General features: G+C 41.2%; 1 protein-coding gene across 5 annotated transcripts in view; it reads left to right on the top strand.

Annotated features, from left to right (window-relative positions):
* The first annotated feature begins 638 nt into the window (after window positions 1-638).
* Window positions 639-24,282, top strand: part of KLHL13 (kelch like family member 13) — a 78,439-nt gene continuing 54,795 nt past the window's right edge. Inside the window, exons 1-3 of one of the 5 annotated variants that reach the window (XM_050974409.1) lie at window positions 660-742; window positions 9,932-9,996; window positions 17,240-17,298. In XM_050974409.1, the coding sequence (XP_050830366.1) occupies window positions 17,279-17,298 (20 nt within the window). In that variant the 5' untranslated portion in view covers window positions 660-742; window positions 9,932-9,996; window positions 17,240-17,278. The other 4 variants (XM_030228846.2, XM_030228847.2, XM_018914383.3 and 1 more) reach the window with 4 other exon arrangements.

The following is a 24,282-nucleotide window of genomic DNA, read 5'->3' as shown; positions in this document are numbered from 1 at the left end:
ACAAGGAAAATGGAGAAGGGCACTTCATTGGGAAGGGTAGTGACAGGATGGGAGGAATGGCTTCAAACTGTGAGAGGGTAGGTTTAGATTAGACATTGGGATGAAATTATTACTTTGGGGTTTGTTTGAGACACTGGCACAGACAAGGTGTGGATGCCCCATTCCTGGAAATGTCCAAGGCCGGGCTGGATGGGGCTTGGAGCAATCTGGTCTAGTGGAAGGTGTCCTTGACCATGACAAGGGGGTTGGAACAGGATGGTCTTTGAGGTCCCTTCCAACCCAAACTATTCTGTGATTTTACGACTGTTGCTGCCTTTTCTGTCCTCCCTGCTCTTCCTGCAGCTCTCCTGATGCACCAAGCTGCTGGAGACAAGCCTTGATGGCAGACCTGCTACTGCTCTGCGCCATGGCCTCTACCTTCTTTTCCTCCCTCCTTTCTCTCCATCTCTCTTTCTCTCCATCTCTCTTTCTCTCCATCCCCCTCTCTTTCTCTCCGTCCGTCCCTCTCCAACCCCCTCTCTTTCTCTCCGTCCGTCCCTCCCCTCACAGAGGCCCCGCCCCTTCACCATGGCCCCGCCTACTTTCCCACCGCCCCGCCCCGCGCAGGCGCAGTGCGCGCGGCCGTGGGTGACGCAGGCCGGGCGGGGCGGGCCGGGCGCGCGCGGGGAGCGGGGCCGCGCTCGGCACTTCGGGGCCGCTCCGGAGCGGGACCGCGGCCGGGGCCGGGTGGCCGCAGCCGCAGGTGAGGGCGAGGCGCGGGCACCCGGCTCGGCTCTGTCCCGCTCGGGGGCCCGGCGGGGCGGGGGGCGCCGCGTCCTGCGGGGCCTCTGCGGCCGCGGGGGCAGCGGGGCCGCACTCAGTGAGCGGCGCGGGGGGGCTGCCTCTCACCGGAGGGGCTGCCCCGAGGGTCTCCGCTCACCGGGGCCGCTCGGAGGCCGCGGGGCAGCGCTGCTGGCGGCGGGGGTCCCTGCGGGCGGGACGGGACCGGGCTGTCCCGGGTGCACTTTGGGGGGGCGGCGGGCGGTCAGCCCACTGCCGGGGGCGGGTGGGGCAGTGCGGTCCCCGCTGGGGAGGGAGCGCACACGGGGGTGCCCCCATTGCAGCGGGGACCGGCGAGGGCTGCTCGGTGCGGGGCAGAGCCGAAGTGAGCCGTGGCCGGCGGGGCAGGGACGGGGTCCGGCAGGACGGGGGTCACCGCTGGGAGCGGCTGGGGACACAGCGGGAGTGTCCCGGCCGGGGTCGCGGCTGGCGGCGTGTGCGGAGCGGGCTGCGGAGCTTGTGCCGCTCGCAAAAAGTATCTTTAACTCTCCTTTTCCAGGCTTTGTTGTGCAGCCATTGTAATCGTTGTCTACCTTCACCCGGCCCGTTCTGCTCGTCAGTGTTTATTGTTCCCTGGTCCTTAAATAGGCTGGATGAGGTCTGGGCGCAGGAAGGAGTTTTGGAGATTAGTTCTGAGATGCAGCCATTAGAAAGGGGGACGTAGCTGTAGGTTGTAATTAACTTGTCAGTTTCCTCTTCTCCCTGTTCTCAGGAAATTTAGGCCAAGCTCTGTTTTTAGTAGGTACTGTTCAGGACTTTTCGCCTCCGTATGAAAAGTGCGATGTTAACTTAAGAACTCTAGGAGTCTTGGCTCGGCTCCTTTGTATGATTCAGGAGACGCAAGGTGCACATCTTTTCAGTTTTGTATGGCAAAGGGCGCTTCAGCTTGGATGTTCTGAGTGTTAATGAAACTGATGCTGTCTTAGACCTGCTGTGAAATCTGCATCAGAAATACTTCCCTCACTCATTTAAATATGCCTCATACATTTGAATAGAATGCCACAGAGGAGTTTTCCTTATTCTTTCCCCAGTGAGCTACACATAGAGATAATGCTAATGAATAACCTTCAGGGCACTCTTCCCACTTCTCTGATTTCATGGTAGAGCTTGTTCTGCAGTCCTGTTTAATACTAGAATATGCTGCAGAGTGTTGATAGTAAAAAAAAATTGTGTAGTAACTTGGATTAAATGCTATCCTGAATGTACTTCTTGTGATCCCTTTGATTCTATGATTTTCAAAATTGTGCTTTTAAACATTTTCCTTCACTTCTAAAGTTCAAAAAATTGTAGTGAGGTGCCAGCACAAATTAGCATGCTGCTCTGCTTCAAAGAAGCAAGACTGCTTCTAGTGAGCCAATGACTCTAGGTGTCAAAAATGAATTAAAGTGACTTTGCCCCAGCCAGCTTTTTTTATTATTATTCCTTTAAATAATTTCTTCTGCTCTTCTGTAAAAGATTCACTAAGCTGAGTGTCATCTGAGGCTGTAGTTCAGCTGTACCTGATCTGTAGCAGTAATTGTGGCTTGCAGACTTCTGTACTTCATGGTATCATTGCCACAACTTCTGGTGATGTATGAAGCAGATCAGCAAATGTACCCAATTAGAGGAAAAAGGCCCAGATTCCCTGCTCTGGTTTGCAGTGGAGTCCCCCAGATGCCAGCAGAGCGTGTCCATGGAGCAGTGCTGAGCGCTGGAATCGTCTCAGGCAGCCGGGGGGGCCAAGCAGGGAAGGGAGGATGTGCAGCTGGTAAGGGAGGCTCAGAGAGGAAGTGAGATGTAGCTCTGCAGGAAGGGTTCTTCTGCTGGCACATGACCTGTCTAGAGGCACAATGGGGTTGGGCATACAAAGGAAGGCCTTGCCTTTCCCCCCTGAATTCCAGGCCGGGTTGGATGGGGCATTGAGCAACCTGGCGCAGTGGGAGATGTCCCTGCCCATGGCAGGGGAGTTGAAACAGATGATCTTTGAGGTCCCTATCAACCCAAATCGTTCCATCAATTCTAGTCAGAAGTGTGATTTTTTCCTTTGTTTTGTTTTCCAACAGGCTGAGAAAAATGCTGGAGTTCTTAAAAAAAAAAAATCAACAAGCTATCTCATGTTGAAATATCTCAGTGTTATTCAGTACTTCTATGGTTTCTTTGACAATGGTGATCAAGCCCAGGTTGTCTGGATCTGAAGGTATCATTGAAGTTACCTCCAGGGCTCTATGTTCTTGGTGTGGTCTAGCTGCTAGAAAGGGATCATTAATCAACACTACAAAGAAAGTGTTGGTAGTGATTCCAAAGGAATCTGCAGTGTGTTCTGCTGGGAGTGTTTCTGCTAGCACTACTCTATCACCTCCACAAGCACCACGAGCAAAGCTGTCAGAAATGCTCGTGTTTTTCATGGTTGTTAGGTTGCTGAAATAGTTGTGATGCCTAGTATATGGCTTTTCTTTTTTTTTCCTTTACTATTTTAGATGATTTATCTGTGCTGGCAAAACTTTCTGTGAAACTGCACTATGGCAAAAATTGAACAATTATGGAGTGTTTTAAGAATAGCAGCCTCAGAACATATTCAGTGTTTGGCTGTTTCACTGTATCAATAGTGGAAAACTTTTCTAATGACTCTTAATAGCTTATCAGAGTTGATTTTGACAGCCTGGGGCTGGATTCACAGGGATGGCTGCTTTTATCACAGATCTGGCATAGTGTTTATGGGTGTCAGTGTGAGTGGGAGGTAAAAACTTAAATAGATGGAGCAACATATGCTCTGCTTTCCTTTCAAGGTTTTCTACTTTCAGGTCTTTTTCATTCTCACAGCTGTATTGCATTGTCAGAGCACTGACTGGAAACATTTTTATGGTTTTCTTTTTAACTATTTGTGATGCAACAGCTTTATTAAACTTGTGAGATTAGAGCTTTGTGGATAAATTAGAAACACTGCTGTGGAAGAAATTTTTCACAGCATATTGGCTCGCCTTAAGCTAAGTGTCTTTGAAAAGCTACAAAGTAATTAACCAATGTTAAATTGTAGCCTCTGGTGCACAGGCACGCTTTCAGTGGCCATTCCGCAGAATTGAAAAATTTTCCAGTTTTATCTGAATTATTTTGAATTATGATTATGAAATTATTCATGATTATGAAATACTGTGAATTATTTCTGTAAGGCTTTATCTCTCAGGACTTTACAGAGTAGGAGGTGTTTTGGGGTGAAGGTGTGCCTATGCCGTGCAGTGCAGACAGCCAATATCCTGTACCAGGAGGTTCTGACAAGGCAACCAGGCTGGAAGTGCATTGGGGTGGGAGATACAGGGAGTTGGAATGTGTCTTGGTACTGGTGACAGAAGCGTGTCAGAAAGGGATTTCCTGAAGATATCTTTTGAATTTTGAGGTAGAAAGGGACTTGTTTGAAACCAGGAGGAGATTTCAACCTGCGACAAAATTAAATCTGACTCCTTTAATTGACTTGTGTATTTCAGAAGACTGAGAAAATTTGGGTGATTTTCCATGTTCAGTGTCCTGTAATGAATTTGATGTCTTTGATGCCTTTTCTGAGAAGCTGTTTTCAAGTGAGTTGGCTGTACTACTTTTTGAAGAATGCCCCAACTACTAATTTGTATTATTGAGGTTTTTGCTTTAAACTTGCTGTAGGAAATACGTAATGCAATTTCTTTTTATGGAAACAGTGCTTTGTTAATACTAATGACAATGGTCATATGATTCCTTGGGGCTTTTGTTTTACCTTCTTTGTGACTGATGCAGCTGCTTGGTGGTGTGTTCTGTAGTTGTGAAATGCGAGATTTGTTTGGCAGTGCCAGCTATTCTGCTTGGTTTCTTTAATATGAAATATTTCAAATATGAACAAACTTATGTACAGGAGAAAGTACAAATGAAAATGGTTTGTAAACTGAAGTTTTGCTTTTAAATAAGTTTTTAGATCTTTTGCCCTGAATTGTAGCTGCTTAAATTTTGGGGAAAACTTCAGGACCTTTTTCCAATTCCTTCTTAAAGAGCATCAGTCTTACCAGGTGCCCTATGCCTGCTTGATTTGTCACATTGCACATTTTGCTCTCCCATTTCAAGAGCCTCTTCTCTGGAGGGTGCCCAGACAGTCATGCACATGGAAGGCAACTGACAGAGCAAAACTGCTGCTGCTCTCTGTGCAGGTGTGAATGGGACCAGAGCAGACCTGGCTGTCAGTAGGCAAAGCAGCAGGACTATTTACCTGTGATGTCAGACACTTGCTTTGGCTCCTGCCTCCTGGCATATGGACTAGTTTGTCCTGCCTCTCAGAAGTCTCTCTGTTTGCCTGAAGTGGGAGGTGTAAGCTGCTTTAGGACACAGGTCCTGTCTAAGCTGTTCCACCTTGCAAGAAGAGAAACAGTTGGCACAAAGCTCATGGGAATGTGGTGCATGGATCTCATGGTTAAAACTAGGGATGGGGTGATTTGAGTGCCTGTCCTTGCTCAGAGGACTTAAAAGTATGTGTTCTAACAAATATTGCAGTACTCAGCTACTCATCATGTGAGTTCTGTTATGAATGTTAATTTCTATCTTTGCAGGGCAGTGGGGGAAGAACTTTGTTCCTTTTTTCTCAGTGAGGAAAATAAACTCATTTTATCACTCTATTATTCAGAAATCGCAGACCAGGATTTAGCATCATGACAAGTGAAAACCATGGTGCATGGTAAATGAGCTTCATTCACACCATAACCATCTGGTCAAGAGCAAATTGTTATGAGGAAGGTGAGGTGCCATGTGATGAAAAAATTCAGCAGAATGAGTGTGAGCAATTATGATTAAGTATTAGAATCTTATAGGCTGAAAAAAGCAAGGATAAGTGTGAATTGCAACCCAGTTCCTTTTTCCTGGTTGTTCTTTGAGATCTCCATGTGAGTGGTATGTTCTAGTTTAAGTTGAATGCATTTTATTATGTATTCAACATGCATTCAATTTAGTATTGTGAGAACTTTGATCCCTTTGAATAACTGACCTTATCTGACAATACTAATGGGAGGGATCCAGCAATATGTTAAGATGATGATCTGAAATACCCAGCCTGTTTTTACTGTACTGGATTTCTGAAGTTGAAGCTCTTGTTCTGTCATATACAATTGCAGTATGTTTTTTACATTTTAAAATAGTTCTGTAAGAAAACAATGCAAAATATTTCTTTCAAATTTCAAACTTCTTCATAAACTTGTTAGGATTGAAAATTAAGCAGAAGATTCACTCTCAGACAGCAAAATCTGATGCTGGAGACTTTGGAGGCCATTTGGTGCTGCAGGTAATTCATCAAATGTGCCTCTGGGTGGTCTTGCCTTGTGCCCTGATCTCCTGGGGCAGCTCCATTGGCAGAGCTAATGCTTGAGTGATTGCAGAATGATTTCTTTCATGCTGCTTAGCTCATGGGAAACTTACCCACTCAGTAATGTTTTTATCAGTTTGCTAACACACCCTGTGGCTACACCTTGCAGGTAGAGGCAAGAATCATGTCAGGAGGTGAGTGGACGGAAAGCATGACAGCTTCTCCCAGCAGATGTTGGGGATGGAGCATCAAACTCAGCTCAGCATGACCAGGGCATTGCTCCTATTTCAAACTTGTCATGTTTCCAGATGCCGTTAAAAACCCTTCCTGGGATTGCTGTTCTCCAATTAGCTTTCCATCTGTGAGGAAGCCGAATGATCCATGTAACACTTATATTCATGGTTTCAGGTAAATATTTATATTAAAGCAGAAATTCTACACTACATTAAGGAAGGGGGAAAACCTTTTCTTAGTTCTGGAGGATTCAAACACTGCCCTGCATCTTGCTGACAGATATCTGGCTCTTGAAGGGAGCCAAGAGGGAGAAATGGGTTGCCCTTCTTCCTTGTCAACTTTTGGCTTCTCAGGGCCTGACACTCAACCAGTTTCAGTGTTACAAAACACATGGTTCTGGGCTGGTTTATGGCTGCCCACAGTTTTTGAATAGAATTGAGGAAGTGAGTAGCACATCCGTTATTTAAAGAAAGCTGCAAGCAGCATTAGAATCCTGCAGACGTGGGCATGTGTTCTGTATATATATATTTATTTTTTTTTTAGAAGCTGATTATCCACCATGGTGCCAGAATTGTAGAAGACTCGTGTTAATATTTTATGCCTACCACCCCCCCATCATCTTTCATCTCAGTGTTAGTGAGTAACTTTTTAAGTAGTAGCAGCTACAAGTTACAAATACACATGAGATTGTATTGCTGACACTTATTAATAACTATATTTTGTTGCTTGTTTATATTGGAAGATTTTAATGGGAAGAGTGTTACAAGTTTTGCTCTCTTCAATGTTGAATTTATAGTATAGCAATGATTTCATGGTTAGAAATTTAATCTGGGCTCTTGTGTTTGCTGTTCTAAGTAAAGCTTGTTTTATACAGTGGAATTAAGGTATTTCTACCAGGGTGTATGTCCTATGAGACATACGAACAAAAGACTTTGCAAGCTTACACATTGAAGCTGGAAATTAGGAATTAAACACTTAAACTACAAAGGAATTGAAGAATAAATCTAGATAAGTCAGCAATATTGAATTTACCAGGTTGCTTGAGCTGCCTTACTCTGCTCCCTTGGTGGCTCTGCAAATCTGACCAGTCTCTTGTGGTTGCTCACCTTTGTCATAGGGAAGTAAATGTGCCAACTCGCTGTCTCTGCTCCTTATTAGTACCAAACACTGACATCTGTATTGATAAAAAGACTACTGTGGGGAGTTTTGTGATCCAACTGAGGCTTGGTACCATATTTTACTCCTGAGTCTGAGAATTTTGTCCTTAATGTCCAAACAGAGTTCTGTTATTTAAACGATAAGATTAATGAGATGATCATGTTATCACCTATCTTGGGGTTGGTAGAAGTGTTGCAAACTCATCATTTATCTCAGTGACGTTGATAGCATCACTTGCTACAAGAGAGCCTGGCCTGTATCTTTGCAAATATTTTTCAGGGATGCTCTAGTACCTTGTCTTAAGGTAAATTTTGATATGTGGAGCAGTTTGCTGTGAGGCTCTAAATGAACCCTGGTACAACCCCCCTAGCACTTCCCTTTAACAAGAAGGTAGGGACTGAGATTTTGTGTTCCTACTGCCATTGCTTTTTTTCATGGTGTTCTAGCTGGTGTGCCTACCTGATGATAATTAAGAGCCACAGTAGTGCACCAAGACCTTGTTATGAAAGCACCTCCTACGAGCAGAACAGAAAGGCAGTTTCTGTTCCCTTCCCAAATCTTGCTATGCTGGTGTAGTCTTTCTTCCACTGGTTATTTTTCTGATGCTTGGTGGCAGTGGTTGGGGTTGGGTATGACCGTATAAAGGAACAGCTCCCACTACTAATTCAAATTGTTTATTCATTAGTAAAATTAATGGTAGGAGGGAATTGGGCTGGAAAACATGAATGTGCAAGGTAAGAAGTTGCATGATAACACTTCACTGTCCTAAACAAGAAGTCAGGAATAAATAATGGAAGAAAAAGAAATGGGAGGAGGAAAAAATGAATGGGTCAGAGGAGAAAATGCTGTCTTTGTATTGACTTTATTGTTTCAGTGCCATCCCAGATGTCTAACAAGTCTGACATTGTCTGAGATTTTCATTACTAAGAGCCTTCACAAGGGCCTGCAGTGTAATGCTCGTGTGTCAGTGGAGCAGCCTGACACGGCTCTGCCACCCTGCAGGTTGGACAAAATGTGCTCATAGGGCAAGGGGGGGAACTGGATCTTACTCCTGGTTTTAAAGGGAGTAAGAAACCACCAAAAACTACTTTCTAACTTCATGTCTTTCTGGCCTTTTTCCTGAAAACAAACTGTGTGAGAGGCTTCCTGGTGAATTGTGTGTGCCATTTCTGACCCAATATTATTTTAGTTCTGGAACTTGAGTCATTCTCATTGCTGCCATCTGTAGCTGTGCATATATGAAAGCAAAATAATGTGACACATTTGAAGGAGGAGTATCAAAAGCTTCATAAAATAAGACTGCCACAGCCCCTTATCTTCAGGTAAAGCCTTTGTTTTGGATAAGAAGTTTAAATGTCCCATAAGTGCTTCTGATCCATTATTATTGGTTGACTTGCACTTTCCTAGTGATTTTGTTGTTAGCATTGCTTTGTTGTTTTAACTGGATAATTAATTTGATTGGGAAGGGCTTGTAATTGAAAAAGATACTGTCCATGCATTGAATTATCGGAGTGACCCTCACTTTCCGGTGCTAATGGTGAGAGAATATGGGTTGCCAAGTGCAATGTTTTTGTTTTTTTCTCTTCTGAGAGGAAATGCAGAGGAAATGAAACCCAGCAGTGTTGTTGCCAGCATTTCTTTACTCTGCTTTACGTTAGAATGAATTAATAAAAAAATTATTGCCAGTGCAAGTAGCAGCACTGCTGATTGCTCCTTGTGTTTTGGGGTATCTGCCTGCTGTTTTCCCTTCAAATAGGTTGTGCTATATTTTCAGCATTAAAAAGAAGTGCAGTGTCTCCTCCTAAATCCCTCAATCCCATTGTTCATGGCTGTAAGATGACTTTTCACTGTAACTTTGTGCTATTTTAGCTCTGCTGTGACTGGTGCTCTCTGTGCAAGCCCAGCCAGAGCTTCCTGCTGTGGTAGCAGCTGCTGGGGGGAATTTGTGAGAAGGGGGCTTGGCTTGAGATCATGGTGCAAGGTATTACTTCTGTTAGGACTTCTGTACCTCCTGTGGCTTGTATGCACTTGGTGATTGACATGAAATGGTGGCTGTGATTCTGAAACAGTGTCTGCCTGAGTAGCTTCAAAGCAAAAATTAGATCTGACTTTTTTTCTTCTGCACTACTGTTGAAATAGATTTTTATGTGGAGCTGTGATCTTGTGGGATTCTGTATGAAATATTCCATACACATGGAAAAGAGCAGGATGCCACAGATTTTTAGTGAGTTATGTGAACTTTCCCTTCAGGCAAGAAGCGGGGCTATCCAATTTTCCACTCACACTAGAGACAGAGCTCAAAGGGCTGCAGAAGCCAATAGTTAACTCTGTTGGAGATGCTCTACCCTGCAGTTCTTTAAAATAACACCTACAGTGGATAATAGTATGCAAACGTGTGTGACAATTTTTTTCTCTTCCCAAACCTTGTTCTAGATGTCAAAATTAACCTGGACTGCTTGGGAATGGCGAAACATTGCCCTGGGATCCTGCCATGAACAGTAAGAAAGCTGAGATACTTTGTGTATGCAAATAATTTTCTTTTAGTGACTGAACTCCAGTGAAACCATTCCTGTTCAATTAACACAACCAGGCACTTATTGTGCAGCTGGTGTGGAGGTGCTCCCAGCTTTCCAGGCAATAAAGAGGCAGCACCAGAGGGGTGGACCAGCAGGGGAGCATTCTTTGGGAAACTGTGGTGGGGAAGTCTCTGCAATCAGTATGGCATTGGAGGTGGGAAGCTGCTATGGGAGGTGCATTAGGAAATTATTGAGGTGGTAGCTGAAGGATGCTTTCCTGTAATGTGTAATTATATAGTGAGACTCCATTGTTACCCAGTGTATAATTATATCAAGACTCCATTGTAATGGGATATCTTGAGTACAAATTAGATTGAAATGTGATTAGACAAATTAGTGGAAGGAAAAAAGTGAATTTTGAAGTGCTCAAGGCTGAATTCCAGACTCAGTTTGTAGGAGGAAGTCCCTAAAACCCTGACAGAGGGAAGCTGCCAGGAGGCAGTGTCCTTTCACTGCCACTGCTCCTGAATTGACTGCTGTTAGACAGGTAGCCTGCCTGATTAGGTCTTCAGTCTGAGCTTTCCTGTCTGACTTTTGTGTGGTGCTTTTCTGATATGAAACTTAGTGTGTAACAGAGGTTGATTAAACAGTTCATGTAGCCAAGAAAGCAAGATAGCTTTGAAGATATTCTTGAGTGTTGATCAAAATATTCAGATATTTTTGTGTTGTTGGTATCCTGAGACTTCTTCCTAGTTTTAAGGATGTGTAAATATTCATGTATGTACATTCTCTGTATTCTTTACATAGCCTTTTCCAGATGTTGCAGTAGACATGTTTAAATTACCTAATTGAAAATTATTCTAATTAATTTTCCTGGTACAAAATAGATGACTTGAGAGACTGTGTGGGTGAGTAATAATTTTGTAAAGTGTCAACAATGTCTGCAGAAAACTTACACAATTTGTCAGCCTTCACTGGGATAGAAATTAGAAGGCTTTTGTATTGTTACATATAATAATTTGGATATAGTCCATTGGAAATGTACGTCTCTTGAAATTTCCTGTAATCGAAACTCTTCACAGCAGTGTAAATGCTTAACATGCAAATGTTCAAATGAAAAAATATTTTATTTCCTTGAAGGACTCTGACCATGTCATGTTTAATTCTTCCATATGAACAGTTTTTTCCCAAGGGCTTTCAAAAGCTGGTTTATATACTTGAGATGTTAGGCACTGTGAATATCTTGAAAATATCAGGACTCTTTTTTGATGAACAAACTATAATTGCTAAATTCTTGTAGGTCAAATCACAGAGCCTTTATGCTCTTTATTAGTACAGTTGATAAAGACAGAGGAAGCTTAGTACTTTGTATAAAGTAGGCTATGTCACTCCAGTCAGATTCTGCTAAGACTGACTACTTTTGGCTTTCTGAGAAGTTTGTTCAGCTTACCTGAAAAAGACAAATGTATATATTTGTAGAATATCAAATAGCTTTGAAATTTTTCCAGAATGAAGCTAAACCTTCAATTTACTTTTTCTGATTGTAGATTGACTGAGCTAGCAATTTAAGCTGCACTGCTCAGAGGTAAAACATTGCTTCATTTTGAACTGTCTTATTTAGGAAATTCACTGTTTGAGAGGTTGGGACATCTAGAATGATCCTAGGGTTTTTTTGTTCCCTGCTAATCAGTTATCTAAAGGCTGTGTGGCTTCTCTTCTGGGCTTTCCTTCAAGGTGGTTATTTGAGCCAAAAAAGCTGGATTTTGTACTGGTGTTCAAGACCCTTGAGTTTGGGAAATTCTTAATGTCCATTTCTAGCACAAGTATCATCAGAATTCCAAATCTCATTTTGCTTTTAAAGCTGTTGTGTTAGAAAACATCCATGTCCACTAACTAAAGCTGAATGACCAACATGTGAAATGCATCCCATTCAGCTCTCATGTCATTTGTGAGGCTTATGATAAGGCAGTGAGTGGTGTTAGCTGTGTTGTGCTCTGCACATTTCTGACCTAGTGTGTCCTGAATTGTCAGTTCAGTGTTTGTGCCATTTCAAGGTCTGCTCAAAACAGCTTTAGAAAGAAAATAAAGGAAAACTAATGCCTCTAAGTTGCTCTGCAGCCTGGTGTTCCCTTAGCTTCCACCTTTGCCCATAACAGCACTGGAAAATTAGGAAGCTTGCTGACAGTGATTGCTGTTGGAAATTATACTGACTAACTTCATCTAGGAGCATTTTTCTGAGGCCTTTATTTGCACATATAGGTTAGGAGAAGCCTCCAGGTAAAGGGCGTTATTGATGGAAGTAACAGCAGGAGGGAAGGCTTGGAGTTCAGTGGAAAGTGATTCCAAGGTGCCTTGTCATAAGGATACTTGAATGGTAGCAATAAGGAAATACCAAGGATTCAATTTCTCAGTGGTGCAGGTGGTTCTGATACTCTGGTATGTGATGTAGGAGAGAGTGCCAAAAGGTTTACAGCAGAAAATGGGAAAATGGGCTTTAATGTTCTGAGCTTTTTTTGCTTTTATTGCTAGGTAATGTATACTGGCTATCTGGGAGTCACTTGTGAAGGCTTGAAGATTTCAGTCTGCTGAAGTGTGCATGCATTGCACACTTCAGAAAGCTTCACAGGCTTTTACTTCCTGTTTTCATCACTTATTTCCAGTCTGATGTGAACTGGCTTTTTCATTAATGCTTCCAGAGTAGTAGTTGGTGCCTCTAAATCTGTGACACACTGTCCAGAATGGAGGTCCTAGAGAATGGAAGCAATCCATGGAGGGTAAGACTCCTAACTTTGTACTGTCAGCGCTCTTGGGAGATGATTAAAAACCTTCCTCCAGTCATAAGCATAGAGGCAGAAGCTCACATTACCTTTAGGAGAGGGGTGGCATGGAAGCTGCTTTGCTGTCTGGACAAACAGCAGGAGTTGTGGGCATTGCCACTGGTAGGGGCCTGCTCTGCATTGTGGCTGTAGGAGCAGCAGTGGGAGGACAACAGCATTTTGGGCAGCTGCCACTGACAGACCATCTGGGTACTGTGCACAGCTCTGAACAATGCTTGGATCTGCAGCTGGGGATGACAAGAGGGTGCAGATGTTTGAGCCAAGGGCAGAAGAGACAGAGCAGTGCTGCTGTCCAGGACCAGAGCTGAACCTGGGTGAGTCACTAACCTGTCAGGTCATTGTGGCTCTTGCAGGGAGCTGGCTTGTCTCACACTTGCTTTCTTGTGTTTTGGGGCACTGGTTCCTGCTGCATCCTTGTCCCCTCCCTGTGCTGGCATCTTAGACTCACTGTCACTGTGGTGTGTCATCTGCAGCCTGTTCCTTGTCCCCCTCTCTTTGGTGCCAGGCTGGGGTTGCTGTGTGGGAAGATGATCTCGATAGGGCTCAAGGGAATTGGGGAGAAGTGCATTGATTCCTTGGGACTGGACTATGCTATGCTGTAATTGCTGAAGCTCCCAGTGTTGAGAGTGTAATATAAGGGCATCCAACCTAGGTCTGTCAGGCTTAGCACAGATATTCAATATAAACCAGCATTTTCTTCTTGCCTATGGTGCCATTTTAAACTGCAGGTGTTTTACCTAAGTGTGATTTATATGTGGTGTATTAATGACTCTATCTGCTTCAGGGAACTGTTTTCTCTTTCTGTGTGAGTGAAATACTATACCAAGAAGCTCGGGGTTTTTTAATACTTGAAGTATTGTGAAGACTTCTAAGCTTGTGTGAGCATGCTGAAGCTTGTTTTATTTTGTGTTCCTAGAATATGTTGAATAAATTTTTTATCAAACATATTTTTAAAGTACATTAATGAAGGCCATTCTGTAACTGCAGTTGACAAGCATGGTAGCACTGCTTTTGGTGGGTAAGACTTCTTCACAGTTGCAAAATTTCTGTTAGGATAAGATCTGTTCTGCTACCTAGAGTTGTATTTTGACTGTTGGCTTCCTTTATGACACTGAGTGTTTAAAAATGCAGCTCTTTGTCTGAAGCTAATTGGTAGCTTCAGTTATATTTTCTATGGTCTATAATATGGAGTTACTTTTTTGTCTGGACTTGATTTTTATAGAAAATGTTTAAGTACTTTTATACTTCTGGTTTATGGGCGGAAGTCAGTAAAATATTCTACTTGGTAATGATTATCAGGTGATGGTTGATATAGGCTAATGCTGCTCTTGAGTAATGCTACTCTGATGCCTGGTATAAAAACTGGAGGCTGTGCTGTTCTCCAGAAATGTGTATGAAGTCCATGCTGAAAACTGCCTGCATCAGGATAGTCTGCATCTGACTTCTAAGATAATAATACTTTTTTAAGCATGTATTCTCTGTATTTAGAGAGAGATTCTCTTACTATTACTTTTATAGAGATTAAAGCCATTCTTTTAAGAGCACAGTTCAATGTCAGATTTAATCAGTTGCTGCTGGAAGGGACAGTGCTGCTTCCTTCTCTCTTTGCCCAGTCTGGCTGGGGATTTGCAGCTGCCCCGGAGAGCAGCATCTCCCTGTCCCTCTGGGGGAGCAGCAGTGGCTGTGCTGTCTCTGCTTGTCCCCTCACAGCTGCTTGCTGGTGGCTCGTGCAGCTGGATCCAGCAAAAGGTAGGCAAGGGGTGGTTGGGTGAAACTTAAGTAGCGTGGGGCTGTGGCCCTCAGTGTTCCCAAGCGAGAATTCAGCCTCTTGCTCCTGAGCATTTCATGAGCACTCTGGTTTTCAGAAGTTGTGTTTTGTTAGTTTTTGATTCAGGTTGTCTGCTGTGCTGGAGGAAGGTTGTCTGCTGTGTTACCACTGTAGGTCAGGCTCAGTCCCAGCATCTGCTGTGTGATTTCTGAGACTCATTTAAACCCAACTTGCCTGCTGTAGGAGTGATGTTTGCTGAGGTCTGGCCTCTGACCTGATGGGTGTTTCTCATGTTCCAGGCATGCTCACGTTTGCCCCCAAGGATGTGTGGGTTTGTTCATTTAATGGCTTCCTAGGCTGTGCCCTGCACACTTTGTCACTCCTTGACATGACTTGTGTCACTCATTTGCTGTTGTTACTCAAGAGCTGGCTGTAACTGATACAAGTAACCTACATAAGCAGTGTGCACTATCAACCCTGAATAATCTAGAGCTTCCTGACAGATGAATTACAGGCATAAAAATAAGTTTCACAGGGTATCCATCACTTGAGTTGCATTCAGTGGCATATGACAATGCATGTAGTGTGTTTGCTTTATGGAGTTGGAATTAGAAGTAGTTTAACTTCTAAGGAATGCTCAACAATTTTACGTGGGTCTCAACACCTCTTTTAAATTTTCTTCCTATATTCAGGCTGAAAATGGTTAGAAACAAATGTAATGGTTTATATAGGAAATGAATCCTCATTCATTAATATATGTACTTCTTCTGGTGTTTCTGAAAGAATGATGGCAAAATATAACAGCAGCCACAAGTGCAAACCCTGCAAACCAGAGACCTCAGGACCTTGCACACGAGTGAGAAATTCAGTTCCTGGCAGGGGCATGCAAGTTTGTGCTCGTGATCAGATTTGTCCTTTCTGTGGCAGAGGTATAAGCAGAGGTTGAATTTCTGATAATTATATGCTGGGAATGTAGAATTAACACTGAGGATGATAGAAGCTCTATTCTTAAAGATGAAAGTTAACTAAAATTTTTCTGAGTATGAAAAATTCTATTTCAACATGGAAGTTTTTTGATCCCTTCACACTCTTGTGTAATGTATTGCTCTCATTAGAGAAGCCTGTGCAATGTCCACAGGTTGGTAAAATGAGGACTGGGACTTAAGCACCCATCCTAATTGCAGGAACCACACTACTCAATGATGGTAGCAGAGCAGCTCAGGTGATGAGGCACTTTCTGAATGCTAGTTTTGTTCTGGAGGATGGATAAAACCCATCCCATTCACTCAGCAGACTTCTTTAAAGAGAAGAACCTAAAGTTTGTTTGAAACAAGAGGATGTCCTGAGGTGTAACAACATCAAGAGTTAAGAACAACTTTATTCTGTCAGCTGCTGTAGTGTCAGTGGGAGGGAGTGGGCAAGTTAGATGCTGTTGAACAATTCTGTTTGATGCTGTCTCAGTTGTGGCATGTTTAAAGTATTGCAAAGCATATACTGAATTTATAATTCATGCTTACAAATACTTTGTGCTATTTCCTTCCACTAAATGTCTAAGTTTGCTTTAGCAAAATAAGATTTTAGACAGGTTCTTAAATTAGGAGAGCTTGTGTCTACTCTCTGAAGTCAAATTTTATTTGTCATGGTACAGAGTACTTGATGGGGAGAGGATGATTTGCAGAAGCTTTTATTTTCTGTTATAAATAAGCTGCCACTCTGACCTTATCTAAAAATTTGCTCCTGTATTTTTAAAGTGTTGACTAAGAAAAAGGAATTTCTTCTTTGGGCTATGAATTAATAGCAGATTGATTTAAAGAAATACTCAGTGCATACAGCTACTAAGTTTTTATCATTCTGTTATGTTTATAAATGTAAAATATATAAAGACTGAAAATCTGAAGTGTGGCTCTTTTCAGGGGTATTGCCTAGTTTATATTTTGCAATGTCTGCTAATAAATAAATAGCAAATAGAAATGTTACAACTTTTTCACTGTCCCTTCAAATGGAGGTATGATTTCACAAGCCAGAATATAGTCTGTAGTCTTTCATTTTGGTTAAAGGCTGTAAGATACCATACTCCTGAGACATTAAAAAAAAATTAGAACTTGGAGTTTGTTTATCAGCTGTATTAGATCTTAGAAATAGAAGTCATTAAGATTTTGGCCTCTTCTATACAAATTAATGTGATTACGTCTTGCTTATAAATAATTTGAGCTGTTTCTCTCTCCCTTAAAAGGTGGCTTTAATGAGTCACAGCTTCCATTTTAGTAAATTGTTCATGGGATAGGCAGGCTCAGGAGCAACTGGGTTAAACCAAGAGATTATTTGAAAAATCTAGGGCATGTGCTCTCTGTTCACTTGATTAGTTTTCATAATTCATCCTTGTTTCCACAGCAAAGAGCAGCCTAATGCATGCAAACAGGAAGCACTTTTCTTGCTTTTGTGCTCCTTCATCTCTGTAATTTTACCAGAGAAAGTAAGTGAAATGGGGAAAGAGATTGTGCATGAATGTTTGGAACAAATCTTCATTCGTTTTGTGAGAATCCATGGGATCAGAGAGCCAGGTGCTATTAGGGGATGTCTGTCTGTGACTCTGCTTCAGTTCTTTTCTGTTTGACTACAGGTGCATGAAGAACAGAGGAGATATTTCCGCTTGTCAGAGATGATGTGGAGAGACTCTTTGTGAGTAACTGATGTGTGTTTTCTAAAAAGCCCAAAATGCTAATGTGGGAATTTTTTTTATTTTTATTTTTTTAAATTCTCTAACTTGGAATAACTGTGCCATTTGTCTAAAAGTTTCCTTTGGGTCTGGGAAGCTGTGAGTGTAGAGCCCTTCATGGGAACCATAGACAAAGCTCATTGTTGAAGCAAAGAGCTGGAGGACAGAGCAATGTATGGTTTCATAAGGGATTAACCACAATGCTTTACTTGTCTGTAGTGATCAGTCTACCAAAGGCTTTTACTGTTGGCTGCTGAAAGTGTTCTAGACTGCAGTAAAACCCCTGACATGGTGGGCATGGGGAACCTTTAGCAGGGTTAACTTGTTACTTATAGAAGCTTATTCTGCACATCAGGTTCTTGACATTTTATTGTCCTTGTCCAGTTTTGGGTTGCATGTCTTCTGTATCTGCTGTAAAGATGATGGGAACAATAGCAGTCAGTAGAAGCTTTCCTGAAAGTTTTCAGTTCTTGTGTGCTAGAATAAACAACAATATTCTGGGATCAAGCAGCTAAACCACACTGCTAAACTATTACAGGAAAGAAAGAACCTCCATGATGGAGTATAACTGTACCTAAAGAAGTACTTAAAGGATTTGCTTTTTTGGAGACAAGGTCATTTTTAGAGAGCACAATTAGGTGATGCAATGTCTTATTTTTCAGATGGATTCCATAAAAATGCTGTGCTTTTAGTGCTATAGGCTCCTCAGCCAGCATTCCTTTGGAGTAATTAGTCCCAGTGTTTCCTTTTTTTTTGCCAGATTTCCAGTAACAGTTGGGAATTAAAGCAGCATGTTATTTTAGGATTTTCCGTGATAGTCTTTGTGCTTCTTTTTTTTTTGTGTGTAAGTATAATATGAGTAATGTGTCCTTGAGTGCTTTCTTTTAAACCATAAACTTGGATACTCTGGAGCTACTGCTTTGTTCTAATGATAATTATCTAGGAGAACAGTCCTTTGTGGACAACTTCAGTGCTTTTCTTGGCAAGGAAGAGCTCAAGTTAGAAGAACTGCTCTTACCTCAGGCACCTTAATTTCTAAGTTTTCCTATGTTTATACCATTAAAGCTACACAGTGAATTTTTTTTCTTTGTTCTTTTCTTGAAGAAAAATCCTTTTATTACAACAGACTAGTAATTGCTTCAACTCCTAGGTAGGAGCCAGTTTGGGTTCCTACACGTGACTTGCCTTTCTTGTTACCTGGATCTAAGAGAAAGGTTAAATGGTTTTTAGACTTCCCTCTTCCTGGAAACTTTTTGATATTTTCTTAGATATGGTTTTGTGATTTGTTTAGTAACTAATTAAAAAAAGTCACTATTGCTTAATGTCCTCATTCTGGTTTGGCATCTGCAAATAGTGCCTGATTTGGAAGCCTGTCTTGCTTTCACTCAAGAGAAAATCAGCTTAAAGATACTGTTGGCTTGTAGTCATCTTTCCCTTGGCTTCTTCCAGGCCCTGCTTGCTGGTTCAGGAAGGCTGTGTGAGGATTTTTTTATAACAATCTCCTGGCCAGATGCTGGATTCTTTATGAAGCAGCAGGAGAAATCTTTGTCCTGATCCAGCTGACTTACCCAGGAGATAGTGTTGATTTGATTGACTCTGTTGAGATCTCTTGTGGACAAAGTCTGTGAAGTTTTAGCTGCAGTTGGCTGAGTAGCAATGATAATATGCAATATTCTTAATTACTTCAATATTTTTTAAAAAAGATCTCTTTAATATTATATTCCTACTAAAATTGGAACTTGATTTTTTTTTAAAATTAAACAAGAAGTTTAGGTATAAATGTTCCAAGTATCAGTCATTATACCTTGAGATGTTCTTATGGTGATGCTACAGTAATTTGATAATACATAAAATTTTCCTGGACCTTATTTACAGATGTTGACTATATTTTCAGAAAAGGTCTCTTTCAGGAAAGACTTTCTGTAAAATAGGCAGCAGTTATTTTGTGGGGCTAGCATCTAATTTGTACAGGTGGTTGCTGTTAAGGACCTTTCAGTTGCAGAGCAGTCAGCTTTTCATGGTCTTCAGCACTGGGCTGGGTCAGGTTGTGCTCTGATACTTGAGTGGATGAGGCTCACAGCCAATGATACCCACCATGAAGAGTGTTTTGGGATTTCCCTATATTAATAATCCTCTGTGTCAGCATTAGTAGCTGCAATAACAGGTAATATCTTTGTGGACAGATCCATTAGGTCTTATCATATTATTGCAAGGGTGAATGTGTGTAAAATATAATGGGGTAAGTTGAGAATTTAGTTTAGTTTTTGGTGCAAGATGGAGCTGAAGGAACTGGTTCCTTTTCCAGTTCTGCATGATCATAACCTTGGCTTTAACCTTTATGCTGTAATATCTTGAGAAATATTTATCAAGTTTGTGGACTAGATAAAGGAAATTGCCTTTTGCCTGTTACTATTGTTCTTTTTGTGGTTATTACTGTGTACTTGATATGTAGACTTTCTGGTGAAAAGTTGAGTAACATTTCACCTTTTGAATGCTCAAAGGTTTTAAGGGCTTGAAATATACACTGCAACTTAATGGACTAAGTTACAAAGTAATTTAACTAATGAAGAACAAATGTCCAATAAAAGCTTTTTCATTTTCAATGTAGTATTGACTGCTAAATTAATAAACATCAGAAATATTAATTCCAGAGTGGAATTCTTATGTGGATAATATTTAACATGAAGTTCAACCAAAATGCAGAGATGCACAGCATTCCCAATGCTGATTATTTCTGGACAGGCTGAAAGAAGAGGGTGCCTTGTTCTGCCTGACTTCTGCCCATGTCTGAGTGAGTCTCATTTGTGCAATAGTAGAAGGTGCTTGAGCTGTGCCCTTGGTAGTCAGTAGATCAGGGACTGTATGTGACAAGTTGGGCACTGAAGGGACATGCTGTATCTAAGCTATTCAGTTTCCTCATGAATGGACTGATTAATATGTTCTGTTGGCCTTTCCTCTCTGTAACCACATAAAGCTTTAGGCTCTTAAAATAATTGACAGTCAGCAGCTGGCTTCATAGCAGGATTCTTTTTCACTTGGTAGTGAGGAAGAGGTGGGATCCAAATGTTATGGTCCTGTTGTCTTTGTGGAAACAATCCAGCTTTTTCTTTCACTTTGCTGGATTTCTTATGTGCAGTTTTTTTCTTACATGCAATGCTTATCTAATCAACCTCTTGTCAGCCGAGTTTATTTCATCACTGTGGCTTTATTAAGTGTAGGTGATGATGAATGAGCTTTAATAAGTTGTAGCCACAGGTGACTTATATCAGGGAAAGGCTTTATGAGGGTTGGAAAGTGCAGATGAAAGTCCTTTCCAGAATACTGAGAGATGGGAAATCTCTAAGTTCACATTTTAAGAGCACTTACAAGAGTACTTTAAGAGCTTTTGGGCCAGCTAATAATGATTTGATTAATTTTACCCTAGATATGAGTTTAAATTTGGTTCATTATGCAAATCCAGGCATGAAAAAATTGATCATATGACTTAAAATTCAGAAGAATATTTCATTTAAGACGCTATTATAATGCACATACCTCAGCACTGTAAAAATTCTGCTTTCTGCTGCTTTATGTTCAGTGCAGTGGTTTAAGGCTGTCCTTGCATGGAGCTCTGACCTGAGGTGATGTGCTGCCTGTAGGAATGGGGGTTTCAGGTGCCTCCCCCATTTGGGGTGAGGGGCAGCTCTTTGGTGGGAACAGCTTCTGTCCCTGCTCTGAGGCTGCAGCAGGCTGAGCTGTTCCCTTAGACACAAGGCAGAAGGTGGAAGCAGTGTCATTTTCCAGGCCATGAAAATGGACAGAAAAGCTCTTTTGGAGCAGATAAACTTTAGAAGTAATGTACAAAGAGAGGAGGGGCCTCAGGTGACTTGTGGCACATGTGAGATAGTGGATTAAAATTTCTGTAAAAATGTGTTCCAGCTATGCTTTGCCCTTTATCTCCCTGAATGTATTTACAGACAGATCTGCTTTTAAACTTAAGTTACATAAATCTTTCTGTAAAATGCAACCCTGTTTGTGCTGAAATTTTACAATGACTCTGGTACTGTCAGACTTGTCCCTCTTGGAGCTCAGTGTAGGAATTGGCCCCTAACTGCCAAGAGAGGGATTGGTTTGAGAGCCAAGATGCCAGTGTACTTAGGCAGTGAAATAATCCTGTGTGGCTTGGGAGCACAGAAGCACAGTTGTGTTCCTGCAAATGTTCTGCAGGGATTGGAATTGCTCAATGGTTTTGAGATTATAGATTAGATTTCATTATGACTGCCATGTGCCATTGCCAGCTTGGTGTTTTGAAGGAGAAATTGTTGTTGCTTCTTCTTTTCTGGTGTGTTAGGGGTCCCATGGAAGAGAGCACAGAAGTGTTTGTTGGCTGCATTGCCAAATGTTGATCTAATAGAGGGGGAAAAGTGTTGCAAAACCAGCAAAACTGAGCCCTATAGGGCATCAGAAAGCAGCTTTTCATGCTGGATGTAGTGAGAGAAGCAGGAGTTGTGGATGGATGTGCTGGAGTAAATTAATGTGGCTGAAGAGACAAGGCAGGAAGACACCTGAGTAGTTTCAAAGATTAGGAAATGTGGGGCTTGTCAGAAGCCAGAACAATTTAATTTTGTGAAAGATGGATTTTACCTAAGTAACAAGGCAGAAAATGCTGCATCTTGAAGATGTTGTAGAAAAAGTTTTGGAAAATGGTTGTCTATTTGCCAGTAACTCTTTATACCTGCAGCATACACTTCTAGAAGATGTCTTATCCTAACTGATGACATAAATTGATAAAAATTATTTAGCAATCTAACTGCATTTATTTAAGGCCCTTGCTGTTCTGAATATGTGAGTTTTTTAGAGAAACAGCACCCTTCATGTTTCCTATGTCTTCACTTTCATGCCAAGGGACAGGATCCTGCAAACAAAACACTCTTTCTTTAGTGCTCCCAGCAAACAAATTACCAGCCAGACAAAACTGCACGTCCCTAGTGATGTACTGCTGCAGGCAAGATAAAAGGCATAAATTAAGATCTGCCCAAAACTCGAGGTAGCATGTGGGCAGAAGAGAAGAAATGAGAAGATTATTTTGATATAAATACTGTCCCTTTCACCCTTTATAATCCCTTTATAATGTTAAAATGTCTGAAAACCTGGTTCAGCTTTTGAATTTCAATTCTTGATGCTTTGTTGGCAAAGAGAAAAACTAGTAAAGTTTAGTAGTTTGGTTTTTTTCCTTTTTTGTAATACAGAATATTTTCATTGTCTGGAATGCTTTGTAGTGACAAATTAATTAATATTGGTTTTAATTGGAAAGTAATTTAGTTCTTAACATGTTTTCAAGAGAGATTTTAGATGGAATAACAAGTGTATCCTTGTCAAGTGAAGGGAACAATTCCCATCTTCTCTATATTTTAGATATTGGAAACTTGTGATTCAATGTGATTCTATGTTTTAGAATGTCTCATCTGCTTTGTGGCTTTCTGTGATGTAGTTTTTTTTGAAACCACAAGACTTAATTTCTTACAGTAAACAGGAGATGGACGCCACAGATCTTCAGCAGTCATTTAATGCAGAGTTGATTGCCTTAACCCAACAGAAGTTCCAGCAACCTTATTTCAGTGTCTTTTCTAGAAACCAAATCCTCACTTAAAATAGAATTGTTCCTTTATAATATGGACAAAGAAGCTATAGCATTGTTTATATTATCTTGTGCTGTACTTTGCACACCCATAATGGTAGTTTGGCTGATGTGGTTAATTTATGTTGGAGTAACTAGGTTCATTCATTCAAAGAAACAAGAAAACTAAATATTTTTGTAGTGCAGTATGTTTTGTAGAAAATTTTTGAGCTGCATGTTCAGATATAAATAACTTTATTAGTTTTCATGCATTTTGCAATTGACTAGGGACATCATACTTAAATGGAAAAGGTGAGATTAGGGGTCATAAGTTTATGATGAAATGTGCTGCTGGCACAACAGTTTCTGACACTGCTTTGTAAAGGAACTTTACATCGTGACATCCTGTCAGGAGTGATACTTCTGATTTAGTGTTTGTCTGAGAAAGTGACAGGGACCCATCATGTGCCTTTCCTCACCACTGTATGAACTGTAACAGCCTGGCTATGAGGGTTTCAGTATGTTGGTAGGATTTATTTTTCTTTATAGGAGATTGAAACTATTGCTTCAGCAAGAGGTATCATTCATGACTAGGATTTTCTGTTAATGCCATTTAACACTTCCACTTTTTTTCCTTTGAATTGCTAATGGCATTTTAAACCTTTTATTTAACTAGATTAATAAAACTGTTTTGAGCATTCATCTTAAGAATAAATGCTCAATTATTTCTGTTCCAAGGCATGTATTGACATTAAGCAACCTTCTTTTAGCAAGTTTGGACTGAAGAAATCTTAATAGATTCTGTAGTTTCAGTGGCTGATTTAGTGTACTTTTGTCTCAGTCTAAATAATAATTCATAGGACAACAGTTTAAATTACTAAAGTTATGTTTTGGCAGCAGCTGAACCAGTTTTGAAGAATGACCAAACTCATTGGTATGCTGCTCCCTGCTTCTGCGGGGATTTTTCCTTATAGGTTTGATCTTGGATTAGAAGCAATATATTTTCTGCCTTTTTTTTTTCCCAAAACAGGCACACAAGTGCCTTTTGTCTGCTGGATGCATTTATGGTGACTTGAGCATATTCAGTCTCAAGTTTCACTTTTCAGACTTGCACTCTGTGTGCACACAACCCCTTAGCAGTGTTTTGGTCAGTCACATTTCTGCTTAGTTTGAAAAATGTCTCTTTAATGAATAATTCTGTGAAACTTTGAAGAAAAAAAGCTTTCATTAGACCAGAGTTCTTATGTATGTGTTTTCTCCATCTCTGAAAGCTTCCAGTCTCTAGTTATCCCAACCAGTACCTACTCAGTCCTAGTTCCTTCAAGTTATTCTTTTGTACTTTATTTTATTT

This window comes from Serinus canaria, chromosome 4A, assembly GCF_022539315.1.
Source record: "Serinus canaria isolate serCan28SL12 chromosome 4A, serCan2020, whole genome shotgun sequence".
Classification (NCBI taxonomy): Eukaryota; Metazoa; Chordata; class Aves; order Passeriformes; family Fringillidae; genus Serinus; species Serinus canaria.
The sequence above is the reverse complement of the archived record's forward strand: the minus strand, read 5'-3'. Positions and strand labels throughout refer to the sequence as shown.